General features: G+C 45.1%; 1 protein-coding gene across 1 annotated transcript in view; it reads left to right on the top strand.

Annotated features, from left to right (window-relative positions):
* FAM114A1 (family with sequence similarity 114 member A1) overlaps positions 1–20018 on the top strand; it is a 226055-nt gene that overhangs the window by 18608 nt on the left and 187429 nt on the right. The window contains exons 2-3 of the mRNA XM_086963982.1: positions 774–1121; positions 9725–9812. Of these exons, the coding sequence (XP_086820108.1) occupies positions 786–1121; positions 9725–9812 (424 nt within the window). The 5' untranslated portion in view covers positions 774–785. The remainder of the gene's footprint in view (positions 1–773; positions 1122–9724; positions 9813–20018) is intronic.

Here is a 20018-nt window from a genome sequence, read left to right as displayed (position 1 = left end):
AAACATGTTCAACCTCTCCCAAGAACAATCAAACCGATTGAAACCGTTAAAACCTTTCATCAAGCCGCTGCCCTGCACCTGTCCAATAGCGATGCCCTGAATTCAATAACCAATGATGCTGTCCCGACAATGCACCCTTCCAACTCTGACTACAGGGGGATGGGCAGTTGGGTTCCTGAACAAACCCTGCCTATGCTACCAGCCATCGTGTTGATACGGCACGAAATGGTGGCTGGTAGCTCAACGCTCCCTGCCTATATGTGCCTGCCGCCCACCATACCAGAAAGGGCACCACACGCCGCTTACCGTCACTGGACTGCACCAACGCCCAACGTCTCCCTGAAGGACAGACCTCCCCTTTCGGCATCCCCCAGTCCCTCATTCGGCCGCCGTCTCTTACTGTGTTTTAGTAGCATTACCCAGCTGCATACCAGATGCCCCACCTAACCATCTACACATTTTTACATCATAGCTCGTTCTGAGGGTCAATTACTTAAATATCCATGTTTTCTGGCACAAAAACATTGGCAGCAAAAAATATTGTGTTTATCTTTTAATTTGAGATAGGTTGAAGGTCCAAATACCTTGCCTTTAGCAAATATGTTCTAGTCAAAATCTCTTCACGCTATTTGCTTTATTAGGAAGAATTTCTTTAGTTAAATGGGAGTAGGAGTATTATGATATGTTTTCCTTGTGCAACATTTATGCTGTGCAGACAGTTTTTACACATTCCACTCAATAATGAATGCATGTTGATTGATCCTATGTTCTAGACTTCAATAAACATGTCTGCTGAATTAAGCGAGGCAACTGGTATCGAAGTGAAGCCGGAAGCACCCCAAATGGATAACTGTGCAGCGCAGTCTGGAGACAGGGACTTAGAACCCGAGCCGGATGCAGCACTATTGAAGGACGCGTCAGAAGCAGAACCCAGTGGAGCTGGACCTTTGCTGGGAGTGGAAGAACAGACAGCGGATGCAGAGCTCCCACTGAAGGAAGACGTAATTAGAACTCAGCCTTCTTCTACAGAAGGAACAGAGAATAGGCCTGAGTGCAGCGACTTTGTCAGTCTAGAACCTGAGCCTGGAGCCGAAGGGACACTGGAAGAACAATGTGCTCAGGTACTTGTCTATAAAACACGTCAGTGCAAATGGGAGAATGGAAGAACTGTTGATATTTCTGCTTTTAAATGTTCCTCTCTTTGGCCAGCATACAAACAAGCAGTAGCCCATAGCATAGTCATTTGTACTGGTGTAAGCGAAGCACCGCACTCACTTATCAATAGTTGTTCTGTTGGATTTGGCTGTCTGCCTTGTTTGAATACTGAAATCGTTCTCATGCTGCACTTCAGGTTTGCAGTGTCTCCAAGTCCTCTGGTATGACTTTTTAGGTGGAATGGCATGTTGGCACGATACGAAACACCTGCTATGTATAAATACATTAATAAAGGAATGTAGAGGTTAGACAGTGCCCAAGGATTCAGTCTGTATATCACCTGCTTGATAATCAGTACTTGGGAGGTGGCCTCTTGGTGGAATCAACTGGCCTTGCAACAGCTTTGGCTCTGCTTCCTGTAAATTCAGTGCTCTAGACCTTAAAGGTGAGGGTTCGTAGCCTGCTATCACTATGGTAAAAGTGCCTGCAGGTTACGGTCGTCTTCATTGAATAATAAGGCATCATTAACATTGTGTTGTTGTGGAGTTAATTAATCGGTTTTGTAGTTTTACATTGTGCTAGCTACCTTTGTATTGAATATAGAAACTTGAATAGTTTATCTGTTTCAGTAGTTTATTGGTTGTCTCTACCCACTGGCCAACAATGTTTTGGAATCCAAAGGTTTTTGATGGTGGATAAGCTGGTTATAAGCGGCCAAGACTTGAGTATTTTCTAAATACATCATAAAAGGGAGGCAGAAACCACTCGTAGGGGTAATATGTGGGTTCAAATATATCCTTAAGAAGGTTGGCGGTGGAAGATGGCTGTTCTAGTTCTATTCATTATGGGAACACTTGTTCAGTCTCTTTCTCATTGCACCTATGGAAGGCTTCACCAATGGCTATTGGCAGCGAGGTTCTTTCTAGGGCCCGTCTCTTCTAGATGTATGGAGAATTTAAATGCTCAGCCTTTTGTGTATCCTGTTTTATGGGCATCCCCTGATTGATGGGGAATTCGATAATGTCTTTCAGAGCATTTAATATCCACAGTTATGGCTGTGTTTGTTGGTTCTAGGTTGAGTCAACTTCTAACAAAGTTAGATTTATGAGTGGAGCTACGTAATTTAGTAGTCTAGTCTAGGCCTTTTTGCTGGTTCTTCAGAGCCTTGACCGGACAGAAGGGGGCCTCTTTCCTCACAAATATACTTTGTGTGCATGCCAGTTGTTAGTTTGTTAGTTCTGTTTGGTAATGGGTATGGCTCCCAGTTTTCGATGTTTTTGTAGAACCCAAGGTCTCTGGAACAAATGAAATGGTTAACTATGCGGAAAGCTGCTGGATTTTACTGTATTTTGCAGCTCTGTCTTTGTTCCTCCGGGTATGTTAGTTCTAACTCTCCTCTCATCTGCCAGCCTTCACTGTCGGTGTGCAGGGAACGTCTACATTTTCATATCAATTCATAAGCCTGTTTCGACTATTTTTCTAAAATTTCAGCCATGTGTGGGGGAGGAGATGGGAATTATGGCCCCATGATCATCTTCTGTATTTAGATATTTTAGAGTTCAAGATCTCAGAGACATGGTTCGGATCATGTAAGTTATTCAGTTTCAGGGTAATCTCCAGTTCCTCACATATGCCATTTGTGGGGAAATTTTAGGGGGTCTACTTTAGATGAACATTGTATGCTTTCTTCCCTCCTACAAGCCAGGTTTATGGATTTCTTTTTCTTACTGCAGGATTACCCTCAATTCAGAATTTGGATCAGGGTGCAGAGAAGCAAGGAGAATTTTTGTTTTCCTTAACAGTTCACCTTTATTTTCTGACAGTGCTTATTTCCTTTCTAGTTAAGTATCCTGTAGATTTCTTTTTGTTTTGGCACTTGAGGAGCGGTTTTTTTCTGGGCCTCCGTGTTCTGCCATGTTGGTTTGCATTAAGGTCCAGTGTCAATTCCAACTTTTTTGTACGTTGAGGGGCCATCTCCCATTCAGAGGTCCTTTAATGGTGGTCATGAAGGCTGGTAATTTAAGTTGTGTTAGTAACATGGAGTATCAATGTTACTTCAGAGTCATCAGACTCCACGAAATTATGTGTTCAGTCAAAGTAAGAGGATTTGTTTCTGTTCAGAGAAGCTCATGCACTTTTCTCATGTGTCAGGCAATGGTTGTTGCACAGAGTATATGGGTAATAAAATAGGCATAGCGCTCCAGTTGGGCGAACTATTTACTTCAGATTTAGTCTCTGTATGTCACTTCTTTATGGATGTTAAGGAGGGTTCCTTCCCTGTTTGTAATTCCCTTTATGAGGGATGATGGAATACAGGAATAAGGATCATTTCTTCCTTCTCCTGGGAGAGGTGGTGTCTGTTTTACTTTAGTAATATTCTTATGTGGATTGTTTTGTTTTTGTGTTTTTGAAGAATAGACTCAAGCCTCAGTATTCCTGAGTTTTTGTTTAGTTCTGCTCTGCAGTGAGTTTTGCGGCCGAACATTATGTTACTCGGATCTGCAGATTGTCTTGCCTTCTTCCCTCTTCACCCAGAATGCTTGGGGGAGGAGGAGGCACCTTCTCCAAGAGGGAGAGAAGGGTCAGGCTCCATAGTATTGTTAAATGATTAAAGAATGCAATGCTCCTGGAACCTTTTTAAAAATGATGAGTTATGTACTTTGTGGATCCTCCTTCAGGTTGAGTCTGAATTAGTGTTCCAGTTCCTTAAAGTGTTTCTGCAATGCCAGTCAATGTGTGATAACACAGAGTACAATGAGAGGGGTTTCGTCACCAGGATCCATGACGTGCCCTTCTTTTGCTTAGCATTTTTCTAATTCTTTTTTTCTGGTTGCAACTGGGAATTTGTCTTACTTCTTTTTCTAATGTCCTTTTTTGTTTGTTTTCTATATTATGGGCTTTTCTGTTGAGGAGATTCTGATCACCTTTTCTCCTCTAAAGTGTTTTGACTGATTGGTTTCACTCTGCTCATGTTTTGGGTGAGATGAACTGTCTTTAGAGCAAACATCCTTATATTTGGATGTTTATTGTTGAATTGAGTTGGGTATTTCAGGTTCAAGGTTCAAAGACACTTTATTCGGATACCATCGTATCCATAAAAGCACAAAAACACAACAACAAACAACTTAAAAATGTACAAATTAGAGAGTCATGATAAAACCATAGCAGCATACAATAAACAGTAATTGTTAAAGTCATTAGTAGGTAATGTAAAAGCACAAGGGTTAGACATAATTTGACGTGCTCGAACTGCAATTCTCAAAAAAGTGTCTGTGCGAAAGACCAACTCTTCATTGTCCAGGGTAAGTCATTTTTAATAAGCGTTTTCCAAGCTAATGGGCATGTGCTTTTTAAAATACAGAGTTAAAAGCCACTTAATATACTTTAGATAGTATTTGCAAAAAAACAAAAAGTGCAAAATAGATTGGCCACTCTGGCCATCACATGGACAAGGAGTACAATCAATGTCAGGGTGGTAACCAAGGGGAAAACATAATACAAATGTAATGGTGCCAGCCCTTAGACGAAACAGAAGGCTCCTCTCCCAGTGGCTCATTGGCAGGGTGATATAATTATCCAGCGGGTGTGGAGGATTTTCAATGGCCATGTAGGGATTTTTTAGATTCCTTTCGAACCTTTCTGCTCTATATAACGAATAGAGCGCACTCCTAAGCTCACTTTTGTTTGCGGCCATGGCTGTGCTAGGATCTGAAAAGATTCTTCCCTTACTAATGCTACAAAGGCTCTGATACACCCCTGAGAGCCATGGTATGTCTTTCCCTTTTGCTCATCCTATACAATCACTAATGATCTCTCTTGTTAGGGATGCGGCCGGGTTTTTCCAGACCAATAACCAGAAAAGGGCAGGGCGGGCCCTAATAAAATCTTCAATAAAACGTAGGTTAAGTTCCTTATGACAGGTGTATTGGGGTGTGGAGATTGGGACGCCTAATAACTTCCTGCAAAATCTATTCTCTTCCTGTTGGATGCAGGTGCTAAACGAAGCACCAAACCTCAGCTCCGTACATAGCTGTTGGCACACATTGGGACTTAAATTTTTTTTAAATAGCTAAAATGGCACATGTTCTCTTTGGACGTGGGAGGCTAAGATTTGAGTTGGAGGCCTTCAAGAACTTGCTCCTGGAGTGAGCCATGTGCTCACTCCAGGAGCTGTTCCCAGCAAAGACCACCCCAAGGTAAGGGAAGGTACTGGTACTCATCAGCTTCTGGTTGTCCACAGATCTAGAGCTAAGTTGGCGTTTCTTTGGACCACACGACATCATAAAAGGCTTTTTAAAATGAGTGCGTAGGTCTAAGCTGTCCATATAGTTAACAAAGCCCTGCACTAGCGTACATAGGGAATTGTGAGAGCGGCCCATAAGGACCGCATCATCCGCATGGAGTAGTATGGGCACTGGTTTGCCATTGGTTTTTGGAACATCTTGAGTTAATGATTCTAAGGTTTTATTCAGTCCATTAATGTAGATAATGAGGAGAAGGGGGGCCAGAACGCAACACTGCCTGACCCCCCTGCCCACGACGATGGCTTCAGTGACCTCGCCACCGCAACCAATCCTCAGTTGGATATTTAATTAACTCTTCCTTTCGTAGGTTTGGAGTTCCTCCTTCTATTTTCTACCCCATCTTTAGGGTTTTTATCTTGTGCTTGCATATATGGAAGGAGGTTTGAGTTACTTTATCTAGCGAGTGGCAGTAGTTCAGTGGCAGGTCCTGATGCTTATTGTGTCACAGTCACCTGGTGTATATCACTTTAAATCCTCCTAATTTGGACAATGTGTGCTTTAGATCACGTTAAAGAAACTGAATTCTGGAGATATGATCATCTATTCGTTGTGTGAAAGGGCCTAGGACCTTTTTGTTTTTTCCACTTTATGCCATTGAGTGAATTATGTCATCTCTCTTAACTTATGCTGGCTTGACTCTTCCTGGTAGTTATTCGTCAATTTAGAGGCACACCGGCAGCCTAATTAGCACACTGATGTTGAGTCCACATTAATTTTATGTGGTTTGTGTATATAGAGGTATCTTTTCCACTGTGGCTGTAGTATGTCGTTTGTTTTTTTACATGAACAACTTTTGCATTGAGTTAGGCTGTAAACAAGTCCGGAACTGCATTAATTTGGACTTCTGTATGTCTGATAATCAGGCTGGTTGATCGCATGAATACCTACTGCTTGGATAGATCCTCATCAAGTAAACAATGGGACATGTTTTTGCGGCGCTGTCCATGAGCCTCCCAGGGAACTTATTTTGCGCTCTGAATGGGATCCTAGTAGACGTAGTCTGGGGTGGTGCTCTATGAGGAAGGAAGTTGCAGTATGAACTGTATTATGTGGCGGCACAACTACAGTGACTGACAAGGGGGGCAGCAGATGGTAATAATGTGGAACTATGGTACCTCGGAGATGAACTTAAGGGAGATGCGATTGTGAAACATTTGCTAGATTCCCGTGATGGTTCTAATTCTTTGTAACATCTTGTGATGGTGGCTAAATACTGCTGAAAGCAAGCCATAACGCACAGAGGGTGCAGGCCCCATATGCACCCCAACTACCATTGTGGTTACTATCTAGATGCTGTATGCTGATTTACAGGGCTGGGCGCGTTCATCGACTCAGGCAGGGGTAAAACACATTGGTGATTCAGTAGTTGATAATCATTTTGTATCCTTCCACGATTTAACACAATCATTCCCCCTGCCCCCTGGCCAATTCCTGTCCTGTATAACACTTTGCAATGCCTTTACAGAAACATAGGGGGATAGCCTAACCGCTCCATATATACACACCATTGTTCAGGCTCTATTAACGATTGGTGGTTATAAACGACTAATGCTGGTTTATTTACCCAGCTGATAGCGCAAAGATTCCTTTAACCAGACCAGAAGCTGTCCGAGAGACGGTTGTGAATGGTGAACTTCCCATTAGTTAGTGGAAGTGTGCAGTGGGTTTTTCTTATGGAGTGTCTAGAAATGCCCGTACTCAGTTGATTCACTGCTATATACTGCACCGTTCTTACCTAACACCAATAAGGCTTCATACAATATTTCCCACAGTATCGGGCAAGTGCAGATTATGGGCATATCCAAATTTTGCACCTTACTGGTCCTGTATTCTACAATAAACAAGTTGTATTATTGAACTGTATCCCAAGCACTCCTCTAATATCTGCTGGCTTGGTATAAAGCTGCGATCCAAGATGACCAGGGTAGTGACTAGGTTCATAGACCTGGCTTTGGCTAACTAAATGGCAGATTGCAGTGCAGAGGAAGAGCAGGGTTGCTTCAGGCCCAGATGGATGGAGGTAAGAACTGATGAAATGGACTGTTGTGGAAGCCCAGGTATTATCTGCTCTGGCAAGAAAATGGTGAAAGGGGTCTCATATTGCAAACTAAGACTTGTCCCTGTCCAAGATCCTGAAAGATGAAAATTGCCCCGCCCAGAGATACAGCTAACATAACCCCAATGGGATTGATGATTGATTAAAGTGTGAGCACACAAAATTATTTTGCAACTCATGCAACTACTTCACACTGCTGTTGCTGTCAGGGCTTTACCACCTCCTGAATAATTATTTTTGTAAAATATTTTTATTTTGTTTTTAAAAGAAAACAAAACATCAAACAAAGCATAAATATACAATACACAATGAATATCAATCCAGCACATTTTTGTAAGGCAGTTATAATGGTAAAATGTCTTTTGCAGGTTAGGCCGTAGCTAGACTTGAACGACCTGGGCTCAGAAAGACAAAGGTGACATTTACTGTGTTTGTGGTTACGAACATTAGGGTCTAACATTAGATCTTTCATGGCTTCTATCCCAACCTTTCTAACAGCAATCCCCCTCCTTCTTCCTTCCCCCATACATCTAGACCATAGTATTCTAACCATGGTGCCCAAATCTTTCCAAATTTCCGAGGGCAACCCCTAGCCTTATAGGTCACCTGTTCCGCCACCATATAGAGATCTGGACTTGTCCTCCATTCCTCAAGTGTAGGTACTTGCAGGCCCCCCAATACTGAGCTATTTCCTGTTTGGCTACCACCAACCCCAAATTGGCTATATGAGTTTGTGTCTCGGGATGTCCACTTCCGTAGGGATTCCCAGAAGGAGAAACTTTAGTTCCAGCTCCAGTTGGCCTCCCAATACGGTATTGTGCTCTCTCACAATCCTTCGCCAATATGTTTGGGTTGCATTACATTCCCAAAGGGTGTGTATGAATGATCCACATTCCGTTTGGCATCTGTGTCGCCGCTCTCCCTATTTTATGCAGTCGTGCTCTATCAAAATAAGTTTGGTGCAAACTTTTGTTTTGAATGAGGCACAACCTCAGTTTTATTGCCACCTCGCATGCATGCATGAGTCCGCCTCCCAATCAAACCTCCTGAATAATTGATGCCCTCATCAGTGACCTGCCCCCAGAGGCTTCTTCATGGTTCGTGTCCTCACTGTGCCCCTTTCCCTCCTTCTTCGACCCCATGTATCACCTCCTCCTCACCTGATTGCTAGATGTGGATAGTGGGTGCCCCTCAGGAACTTGTAAAGACCGTAGTTACTATTTGACCCCTCATTTGATTGATCAGTCTGTTGGTAAATATTTTGCATAAGTTTGTTTATTTCGGGTATACATACTCCCATTCAGTACTTTCATGCAGATTACAGAGCACTGTTTTGTTTTTCTCTTGTTCCTTCTTTTCGCCGTTCTTACACATTTGTTTCGAGATTGCGTCGCATAATTTATTTGTGGATGTCGCCATGACTGTGCAAATGATGTAATGCTCCCTCTGATCCTGTGTTTATTTTACGAAGGTTGAGGCTTGGTCTGTAATCTTTTGCTTTCAGCTTGGTATCAACAAAGTGCTTTGAGCACCAATCTCTTTTTAGGTATCACATCAGGCAGTGGCAGTTTAACTCCCTTTTCATTGGTCTATGGATAAAAAGACCGCTTTTGTGTGAGGGGTCGGTCTGGCGGGTAACTACTGAAACGAGGAGGATGGAAGACTTGGAATAATTAAGGTAAGTTATCTAGATAATGGTGCTGCAGTTCCCTACCAAAAATAGGTTCTTATATGGCTGATGCCATGAGCATTGCTAATATTTGCACCCTAGAATGGGGTCACTCAGGTTCATTATCATCGGTCATATCCTTAAATTAGTTCATAACTTTGAAATTTGTACCACAAAATGTAAATAATCCTATCTGTCAACTAACCCACATTTGGGGGTGTCATACGCTTTTTATTTCAATTCAACCGTTTTAGAAACAAAATGCCTCCAAAGACTTTAATGGGGTCCCCTGCTTTTCACACCTGTCACCCTACAGAAAATACTAATTCCCCATTGACCTTGATGGTATCACCCTCCTAAATCCCTGACTTCATCCGCATTTTTGTGGGAAAGATCCTCATTTTTATCAGCTATACCTCATCATGCTCCAATAAATGTAACATTTGTTCAAGTATTGCTAACTAATCATGTTACTGTATTCGTTTTGGTTGTTTATTTGAAAAATATGGAACTGAATAAAAATATTAATTGTGTTTTTAGGATCCAAACACCCTCACAGCAGGAAGTGGCTGGGGAGCCTGGGGGTCGTGGGGCAAGTCTTTGCTGTCAACTGCCACTGCTTCAGTTGGTGAGTAACTTAGTATTGCATTTCAATTTGAATTTAATTCCATGTTGTTTGCTTATAGGGGTATCTCAATATTATTCAAAGGTTGACATTTGATAGTCAACTAAGTAATTATATTTTTTTACATTTTAGAATATGTAAATAAAATTATGTTGGCCGAATGCATTACAGATGTTTACTTTGACAACGTCAGTTTAAAATTAAGAATGCAGAAAATGGGCATTGTAGTCGCTACTGTGAGGTGTAGTACCCATTTTACAAACTCTCGCTAGTCTTGAATGGAAACTGAGTGAAAAGTTGACTTCCTTAAATGCAACGGGATGGATTGTAACAGTTTGCTGAGAGCAGGAGGCAAACTAGTATAAGCTACAAAGTAAAGATATCTATGAATGCTCTGGTGCCTATGGGCAAAGCCTTATCACGTGCGCTGAAGAAGAGTGCCGACACCAGTTTGGAGGAATACATGCAGTCAGGGTTTGTGCACACTTCAGCCCAGTATTTTCTTTATTGACCTTTGGGCTGATGCAGCGCCCAGCGTAAGGATGTGTGCTGCGCAGTATGGCATTATAGGGTGTGTCATGCGACACACCACTACATTCCGCCCCAAATTTTGTTGACCTGAATGTCCAAGTTAAACAGGTGGCTACTCAACAGGTGGCATTAACAGTTGCTTCTCATTAGCATTCACAGTCATCAAATCTCCTTGGTCTGCGAACTCAGGACTGCAAATGGTATGGCTGCTTCTGGGATTACACTTGAGACGCATCCATCACCCCACCTCCCCCAAGGGAGATAGAGCTTCGACTGACCCAGAGCGTCTGAGGGTGGGTGTCAGGAGCCTTCTGGAACGTCAGGCAGTCCATATCATTTTGTTGATCATCACCCGGGCACAGATTGGTTTTTATTCTCAGGTATGTTGGGGCACCACCTCCAGAAAGACAAGATATTTCTTGTAACCAGTTCACTGCCCTCCGGGCTATCACCATTGTCCCCTTTTTGCTTGTTGCCAGTAGAGGGTGCTTTTCAAATGGAAGATAGAACTTTCCCCTTCATCGATGCTGATTGCAGACCAGGACCCAGGCACCAATTTTGATGACTGACTCTCGAGATCCTCTGATCGAATTCACCCCAACCTTATTGCAGGCTCGTTTTTGTTGGCTAGCCTGTTTGCCCAGTGAAGCTGGTGACGATGATTCTGCATGAGAAAGAATGTCTCAGGAGGCTTAGCTTAACATGACATCAGCTGGTGGCCGGTTGGTGGCGCTGTGTGGAGTGCGTCTATATGCTCCCAGGAATATACTAATCACGTCTTCAACATCCTCTTGCTGTTCCAGACCAATTCTGATGGCTATATTCAGTGTCTTCATCCGCCTCTCAACATCAAAATTGACTTGAAACCACTGTTGCTTTATTTTCCTATGATTGTGGGCTAGGAGCGTAAGATATTAGAATTGGCTTCCCTGGAACGAGGAGCCATTGTTGCTCTTCACCGTTTTTGGTAGCCCAAACATGGCAAATATTTTGTTGATATGACTTTGTTTTGTACAAAATAAATGGTGGTCTTTATCTCGACAACTGGGGATTTGGAGTATGTATCTAGGGGTTCTAGCATATGGCGCCAATGAAGTAGTGATCCGAAATCAACACTCACGTCTTGCCATAGCCTATCACTGTGGTTTTCTGTCACAATTGGTACAAGTCTATCTAAAGCCTGTTTTTTGGCAGCAGTGGCAGCTCACCGCCACCTGGTCAACACTGGTGCACACTGCTGGAACCCAGACTTTACTTTCCAGTCAAGCTTTAGTCTTCATTGCACCTTGATGTCCTGTGTGGACAGGGAGCAACATTTGGTGTCTCTTCTGTCATGGAATGACGTGTCGATTCCTACTCAGGAGGATGCCACTTTCCGTGACGCTGGCATGTGCCACAGTGCCACTGGTGGATGTCATTGTGGTCACTGAAGTATATCCTACCATTGATTTGAGATAGCACTGTTACATGCACTCTGGAGGCAGGGGTCTGATCTAGTCAATTCAGTGCTATCCATGAATGTTGCTACTAAGTGTATTTGTCTGCCCCTGCTGTGAGATCTTGTGTGTTTGGCGGATCGGGATGGGGATGCTGCAACAGATAATCTGTGGGGTTGGTACATCCAGGTTTGTACTGTTCCAAACTGGTGTGAATTGGTATTTCTGAAGTTGGAGCGCCCTCTTCTCTATGCAGGGTGTGGTGGTACATGCGTACAAAAATAATAAGTATGAAATAATATGAGGGTGGTTATGTTCTGTGGTGACTTTGAAGGTTTGGCTATACAAAGTACAGATGAAAACGGGTGCAGCCCCACTTGATTGCAATCGGCTGTTTCTCAATGTGGGCATTTCGATTCTCAGTTTCAGTGAGTGCTCTGTTTGCTAAAGAGATCGGTGTCCACTTCCAGTTTGTTTATTTTCTGCTTAAGTGTCACTCCAAGCCTGATGGAACTTGCATCTGCTATTAGTTCAGACTCTTGCTGGGTCAGAATACGACATTGTTGTGTCTTTCCAGTTTGATATCTTAAAACACCGCCTCCTCTACCTGTCCACACGACCAGGGTTTTAATACCTTCGTCAGGTGTTGCAGAGGCCTTGCCTGAGTTGCTAGGTTCGGTATGAACTTCGCACACTATGTGTCTAAGAAAACTCCTGACTTCTGACTGCTAGGTTGTTGGTACGGCATTTTTGGATGACAGTACTTTTTGCTGGGTCCACTCACTCGTGCGCCAGTTACAGAAAAGACGTAGCAATAAAATTTCATTTCATGTAGCAGGAGTTGGCATCTTTGCTTGTAGCATTTGCCCCACAACACTGATTCTTCCGAGGGTGGCAGCCAGTCTCTTCTGGTGTTCTGAGACCGTGGGAAAGTATATCAGCATGCCATCACTGACATTGAGGACATGTTTAGAAAAAGTGGTGATATAGCGGCATTCTCTGTGGAGCTGGAGCTGGTGGTAACCAGAGTTAAGGTCTAACTTCAAGAACCTGCGGTCCCTGTTTAGATCAGTATTGAGTTAATTGATGGTCATGGGAACGTGCCACTCCCTTGGGATGGCTCTATTTAGCATTCTCATGTAAATGCAAATGCGATTATTCCAGGGCTGTTAGGGTTTAAAAGCAAAGACCATGTGAGAGACTCATTGTATGTGCCCAGATACATTCCCAATGACCCCTGCATTTTCCAGTTTCAGTTATTTGGCCTCTAATGCTAGGCGTAGGTGGAACAGGATCAGCCGATTAACTAGAGCAATGAATTTTATAGTGTAGTCAACATGTAGCGACACGGGGGCCCTGTAGGCAGGCAAGATAGTTAAAAAGTTGTTGGAAGTCTATGAGAATTTTGTTGATGCACTTGTCGTTGACAGGTGACGTGAAGTGGATCAGACTGAACTCCTCAGCAGTGGAGCAGCTGAAAAGTGTTTCTACTCCATTGGCTGCAACAAAGAACTTACAGCTAGATTCATGAAGCCAAATTGCGATCGCAATAGCTGCGAATTAGCAATTGCGATCGCAATTTCAATGAAAGCAATTCATGATAGGGAAAAAAGCAAAATTGCGAAATCGCAAAATAAAATTTGCGAGTTCGCAAATAAAATCGCAGAATCCTGGAACAAGCCCATTTGTGATTCTGAAATAGCGAGAAACCATGGATTCTGCTAAATCATTTGCGAACTCGCAAAATAATCGCAATCGGCATTCATGAAAAATCGCAGATTGCGAAAAACCCGAAGATCGCTTTTTGCGACGCGCAATTTAAGGAGAACGCAAACCAGGTGGTAACCAGTAAGGAAAAAAATATATATATTGAAAAAAACTTTAGCAAACTACCATACCAACAGGTGCAGGCCTGTTGTTAAACACACTTAAGGACATGCAGCTGGAGCCTGAGGACTCTCACAATGCCAGGACTCTACATGGTGGTCAGGCGGAGAAGGCTACAGCGAGCAGCACGGAACCAGCGTCGTATCCAGGAGCAGATATTCCGTCAGCGGTTCACCCTTCTGGGCCAAACCAGGGAGCAAATTTACGCCAAGTACCGCCTAAATGGGGCAATGATCATCAAGCTGATCCGGGACCTGGACCCCCTCCTGCAGCACCCAACAAGGAGGACCAATGCCGTTCCCACCCATGTGCAGGTATTGTGCAGCCTGCACCTACTGGCCTCCGGAAGCTTCCAGGGGATAGTCGCTGGTTTAGGGGGGATATCCCAGCCCACCATGTCCCGCTGCCTAAGGAGTTTCCTGGAGGCCATGCTGACCCGCCTACACCACTACATCTCATTCCCCACTAGCCAACAGGACTTGAATTACACCAAGCTGCAAATTTACAATGTAGCACAATTCCCACATATAATAGGATGCATTGACTGTACTCACATCCACATCTGCCCACCAGCACAAACGGAATACATGTATCGCAACCGCAAGTCCTACCACTCCCTCAATATCCAGATGGTGTGCAATGCAAAGACAATCATCACAGACATAGTGGCACAGTACCCGGGGAGCACACATGACTCCTTCATATTCCGGCACAGTGGCATTCACACACGACTGGCATGGGGAGACTTTGGTGAAGGACACCTACTGGGTAAGTACACAATCCCCACAATATTACACTGTAATAATGTAGATGCGCAGCACAGGCACTCACCCTTTGCTCCTATCATTCAGGTGACAGCGGCTACGCTCTCTGTGAGTACCTCCTCACACCATACCTCAACCCTGCAACACCACAGCAACGGCGTTACAATGCAGCACACATACACACAAGAAATTGTATTGAGAGGGCATTTGGCCTTTTGAAGAGCAGATTCCGCATACTGCACAAGACTGGTGGGGCCATCAAATACGAGCCAGAGGCCTGCTGCCGCATCGTGTCCGTGTGTGCAATCCTCCACAACATTGCTACCAAGCGCAGGATACCTGTAGACATCTCTGGCAGTGAGTCGGAAGGGGACAACCGACCACCTGCACATGTGCGTCACGCACGCGGTGAGAATCCTGCAGAAGGACACAGGCGCCGCAACCAAATCTGCATGAACTATTTCTAGTGCACCCACTCCCCACACCCATTACTCAACTCATGCATGACAACATTAATAATGACATGAGTCAGATTAAGTTAGTCAGAATTTTTGTAATTGTTACTGCACAATAAACTGGGCATTTTGCTAACTGGTACATGAATGACATATTGCGTCATATGTCTATTCGTCTGGAGGGCATGCTTGTAGCGGCAGCATGTACCCTCATGCTAATGTTCAACTGTTCAGTGCTGCCTCCGGGTAGTTGCCCCCAACCTCCTTTCAACGTCCTCCTCCTGATTTGGCCGTGAGGCAGCAGAGGGCCTGCTGCTGCGGCGGGGTGATACCACTGGTGGAACGGACTGGCTGCTATGGCTGGAAGTAGCCTCACTGGTGTTGTCAGCCCCCCCACCTGGCCATGGCCGGTAGCCTGCATGCCCTGCACTGCTGTTGACACCTGCTCCAGAGCTCTCGCGATGTCCTGGCAGCACTGGACCATTTGGACCTGCATTGCCAAGGAGCATCGCGAGAGCTTGGAGGTTGCGTTCCCAATTATGTAGTTAGACCGCGTGTACGCTGACAGGCGGGTCAGCAGCTGGCGGTGTCTGCGGCGATTGAGATCCCGCTGGCTGAACATGGCCTGTGTGTTGGCCTCCAAAGCAGCTGTCATCCTATCCATACGGTCTGACATGTGTGCTACATTACGGGCGGTCTTGTGGATGGTGGATGGCGGCAAGATGACGGGCCTGGGTTTGATGCACATGTAGCATTCTGCGCTCAATGGAGAGCCCACCTGGACGCACGTTTCGGCCCCTGCCAGCGCGGGAATTGTTGTTGCGCTGCTCCCTTGCCAATCCGCTGGTCTGGCTCCTCACAGCCGCAGGGCGGCGGGTTGGTTGGCGAACTGCTGCTGGTGTTGCAGGCCCCACTGATGGTTGTATGACGCGCGGTGGTACTGCAGCGCCTGTTGGCACAGCGGTGGCACTGGCCACAGGGGCAGGTGGTGGGATGACCGCTGGTGCGGCAGCTTGCCCTGATGGTCCGGGCTGTGAGGTTTGATGTGTGTCTCCCTCTGTGTCCTCCGTGATGTCCTCAATTACCAGGGCATCGCTGTCTGTGCTGGGGACATCAGCGCCACCTGTGATGTAAAGTGGACGTTGATTAGTGACATGTTTCTTACACATTTAGGCTTGCTACATGGATGCAGACTACCATTCCCTGACTCGCTGCAGGATTGACTCTCACTTGACATGTCTGGCTTAATGGTGCAGTATGGTAATTGTGGACAGACTACATGTCCCACAAGGCAATCGCGCTTTAGTGATGTGCTTTGGCTGCATGACTGGGGTTTGATATGGGGTGCACTGGAGTCATGGACATTGTTAAGGGACAGGGGGTCGCAGTCGCATGGCATTTACCTGGTGTGTCTTGGGTGGGTCGGGAGGAGTCAAGCTGGATCACACCCACGTATGCCTGCGGATTGATGGTGTCCTCCACTCGGTCCACCAGTGGTGTGTTCGGTGGGACAGTGGGCTCCCCTCCACCTGTCACCACACGCTCCCCCAGCCTCTCCGCAATCTTCTCCTTTGCCCGCCCTCTGAGGTCATACCATCGCTTTTTGAGCTCGTCCACGGAGCGCTGGGTCACTCCCACGGAGTTCACTTTTGCGCGGATGCGCAACCATATCCGCCTTTTGTCGGCCTCAGGCACCCTTCTGGAGTCTTTGCCAAAAAGCCAATTGTGGTCCTTAGAGACTCCTTCAATTAAGTATTCGAGCTCTTGCTCTGAAAATTTTATTTTCCTCTTTCTCCCACTGGTAGATCCACTTGCTGCATCCTGTGACATGCTTGCCACTGGGGTGTCTCCTGCTTTACTCCTGTAGGCACACTGGAGAGGAGCTCTGACACTGCTGTTTCTACTTCAGCCTCTCACTGCTGAATGAGGGTGGAACCTGCCTACTTCCTGGTTGTGATGTCATCACTGTGCTCAGGATGCGACTTCCCGTTTTTGCGATCTCGCAGTTAGCGAGATCACAATTTGCGATTTCGGTAATTGCGAGATCGCAATTTCAACACGGGTATCGGCCGAATCTGCGAATATTTACCGATTTCTGGTGACTCACAATCGCCGATTGCGGCAGATTGCGATTCGCATTTTTTTCTCGCAAATATTCATGAATGCCATTCTGCGATTTCTAAATTGCGATTCGCTTTTTCTCGCAATTTAGAAATCGCAGAATTTGACATTGACGAATCTTAGTCTCATAGGGTGATCCCTAGTGGGTGGCATTCCAGTGGAACGTCCCTTCCAGTAGGATAGGTGTCGTCCCCTGTACGCAAACATTTTGACCGTCATGGTAACAGTATGGGTGGCATTACAGTTGTTGAAATTATGTTTTGCTGATTACATTCACTGATGCCCTTGAGTCAATGAGGGATGTTATGGGTGTCCCACCTAATGTCACTTTGCAATCTCTGTGGGTGTTATGGGGTTCGCTGTGATGTAGTTGTACGTCGTCGGTCGGGTGGCGCAATATTTATCTTGGTGCCCTTTCCTTTATATTTGCTTTTTTTATTGTCGTTGTCTTTAGTCCCTGTGGGTGGAGTAGAACGTGCTTTGTTTCTCTACTTGAAGGGCAAGGTAGTCATATGCCTCTTGTTCACCAAAGAAACTAGTTCTTACTTGCAAGAGTTTTAAAGTACTGCACTTGCTAGATTTTCCCTCCTGCACAGATTGTTGGGCCACGTCCCCCCTGGTGAAAGAAGCACACCATCACGCCCACGCCCTGTTCTCTGGCTGTGGTGCTCTGCCGTGTCCCGTGTGCCAGGAGGATGCGGGACAGCTTGGCAGCCTTGTTGTGTTGCCTGTGCTTTGTTGCTTGGATACTGGCAACAACAGGAGTGTCCCTCCAGCAGGCTTCGGTGTCTACACCGCCAGTCAGGATGTCCGTGCACACTGCCACTCTGCTGCTTCTCAATTAACCTTTCCCCTGATGCCGCGCCTGGCGCTAGGTTGCGTGCATGTGTGTCATGCTGTATGTCTTTACAGGGTGTGTCATGTGACACATTACAAAGTCCAACTGCGATCATCACTTGTAGGACTTCTGGTTTATAGGGGCACGGGAGGTATCGCTCCAGGAATGCGCCCTGCTCCTCCAAAGTCAGTCTATACAGCAACATTCACTGTGGCATGGTAATAACCTGTCCCTGTAAAGAAGAGATCAATATGTCAGAGTTTATCATGAAATAGAAAGCAGGTATTGGTATCTGCTGCCCTTTGCTTTACTCGTCCCTGTTTACTGGGCAATAACAAACACAATCAAACCCCCTCTCCTGAAGATGAGCTATTTGTGTACGGGGTCGGACAGACCTGTAGCGCAATTTAGCAGTGCTAGAAGGTCTGGTGCAACAAGTGAGTATGTGGATCACTTTCTTGGCAGTTGTGGTCCTGTTTTCGCTCGGGTTTGGTGGATTAGTGGACAAAAGCGTCCACTGTAGGGGGCTGTGTTCAACCTCAAGGTCACAGGTTCAAATCCTGGCGGGTCCACCCAGCCTTTCATCGTTCCGAGGTCGATAAAATGAGTAACATTGAGTTGGGTAACAATAAACATCTGTTATTCTGTGCCAAGATACCCTTGGGTGAACATGAGCTTTACAAATACACGTTATGCTATGTTTAATGGGCTGTTGGGCCGTTTGTAATGGTAATTTCCATGAAATTAACACGGACATTGGATGCACAATGCATATATACATGCAGCCTTCCATACTTTGCAAAAGAACTATGGAGCATGTCTTTACAAGTTCGAAACTGTCCTGATATGCAAATGTAGGCCACTTTTTTATGCTACCTGATTCGCTAATTGGAGCCACTTTTATTTTGGTGACAGGGCCTACTTTCTGGCCAGCCCGACCCTTTTGGGTGCACCCCGCAGCAGATAGCCTATGCGCGCACCAACACATTTGTGTACTCGCCAGTGCTCAATGGGGAATCACACCACAGCTTCATGCAGCTCTATAACTGCCTTGTTCTTTGACTAGTGATCCTTGTGAATCTGCCCCTTCTTGGAGTTTCGGTCAGGTGTTCTGTACTTACACCATAACTTTATCTATGGTTAATCTATTAAGACCTATTTTGTGTTTACAAGCTTTGAAACGCACATCAACACCGTCAATGAGACCGGACCGTGAAACGCATGTGCAAGAACACCCTCCAGAAAATAGAATTGATGTTGGTTTCCACCTGCTTAGTAGCATCAGGGATAGAAATGAGAATAAGATGTGCAACCAGTAATTACACCCATTTTTGGAGGCGTTGATGGGTGTGCCGTTGTTAAAAAGACAAGTTCTAGCTGATTGGACATGGTGGAGCTTGGCTCACAAATTAAGGATTGAGTGCAATTTCCACTAAAACCCTAATAGGAACTTGTGTCAGAATTGATGCCAGATACAGCTTGTGCCTCCTTGTAGACTGTAACAGGGTTCTAAATGATCTGATTCTTACTTCATATGGTGTGGTTGGTTAGGAATAGCATCATATCATTGATGGTACCCCGACTCCTCTTGACCTGTAATGGTCTGTTCTATGGCGGCCCCCTGGTGGAGGCTGGCTCCCGCCCCACTCCACCAAAAACTAGTTTGTAGAAAGCAAACCAATGTGATAGATCATCTCCTTACTGAGGTGAAGCTTGAGTTCCAATGACAGTCAGTAAGGGATCCCCTGTCTGGGCATACCCACACAATTTCTTGGTTCTTACATAGTAAAAAAAAAAAAAAAGATGTGATGGATGGAAACAATTGAATTTACCTAGTCCTCTGGAAATTATTCTTGACAAATTTCAAAAACGTCATTTGTAGATTTTCTTTGCCATCACAGAAGGAGTGGAAAGCCGCCTTCGACCACCTCCAATGGGATACCTCCAGCCAAAACTTCTAAGATATGTGCCCTCTGCACAGGAACACAGCCAACTACAGAACTGCCTCAGTCTTGTTTAGCCCCATAAGTGAGGAGAAGCTTCAATCCCTAAGGAAGAATAAGCAACACATTTGGGGATAACAATGCCACCCAGGGCTACTCACATAAACAGCAAAATGATGTCATGGACGTGAGTAATTGAATTTATCTTGGGCACTGGTAATTTGTCTGGGCACA

This window comes from Lissotriton vulgaris, chromosome 3_2 (genome assembly GCF_964263255.1).
Source record: "Lissotriton vulgaris chromosome 3_2, aLisVul1.2, whole genome shotgun sequence".
Lineage (NCBI taxonomy): Eukaryota > Metazoa > Chordata > Amphibia > Caudata > Salamandridae > Lissotriton > Lissotriton vulgaris.
This window is presented reverse-complemented; position numbering and strand designations above follow the sequence as displayed.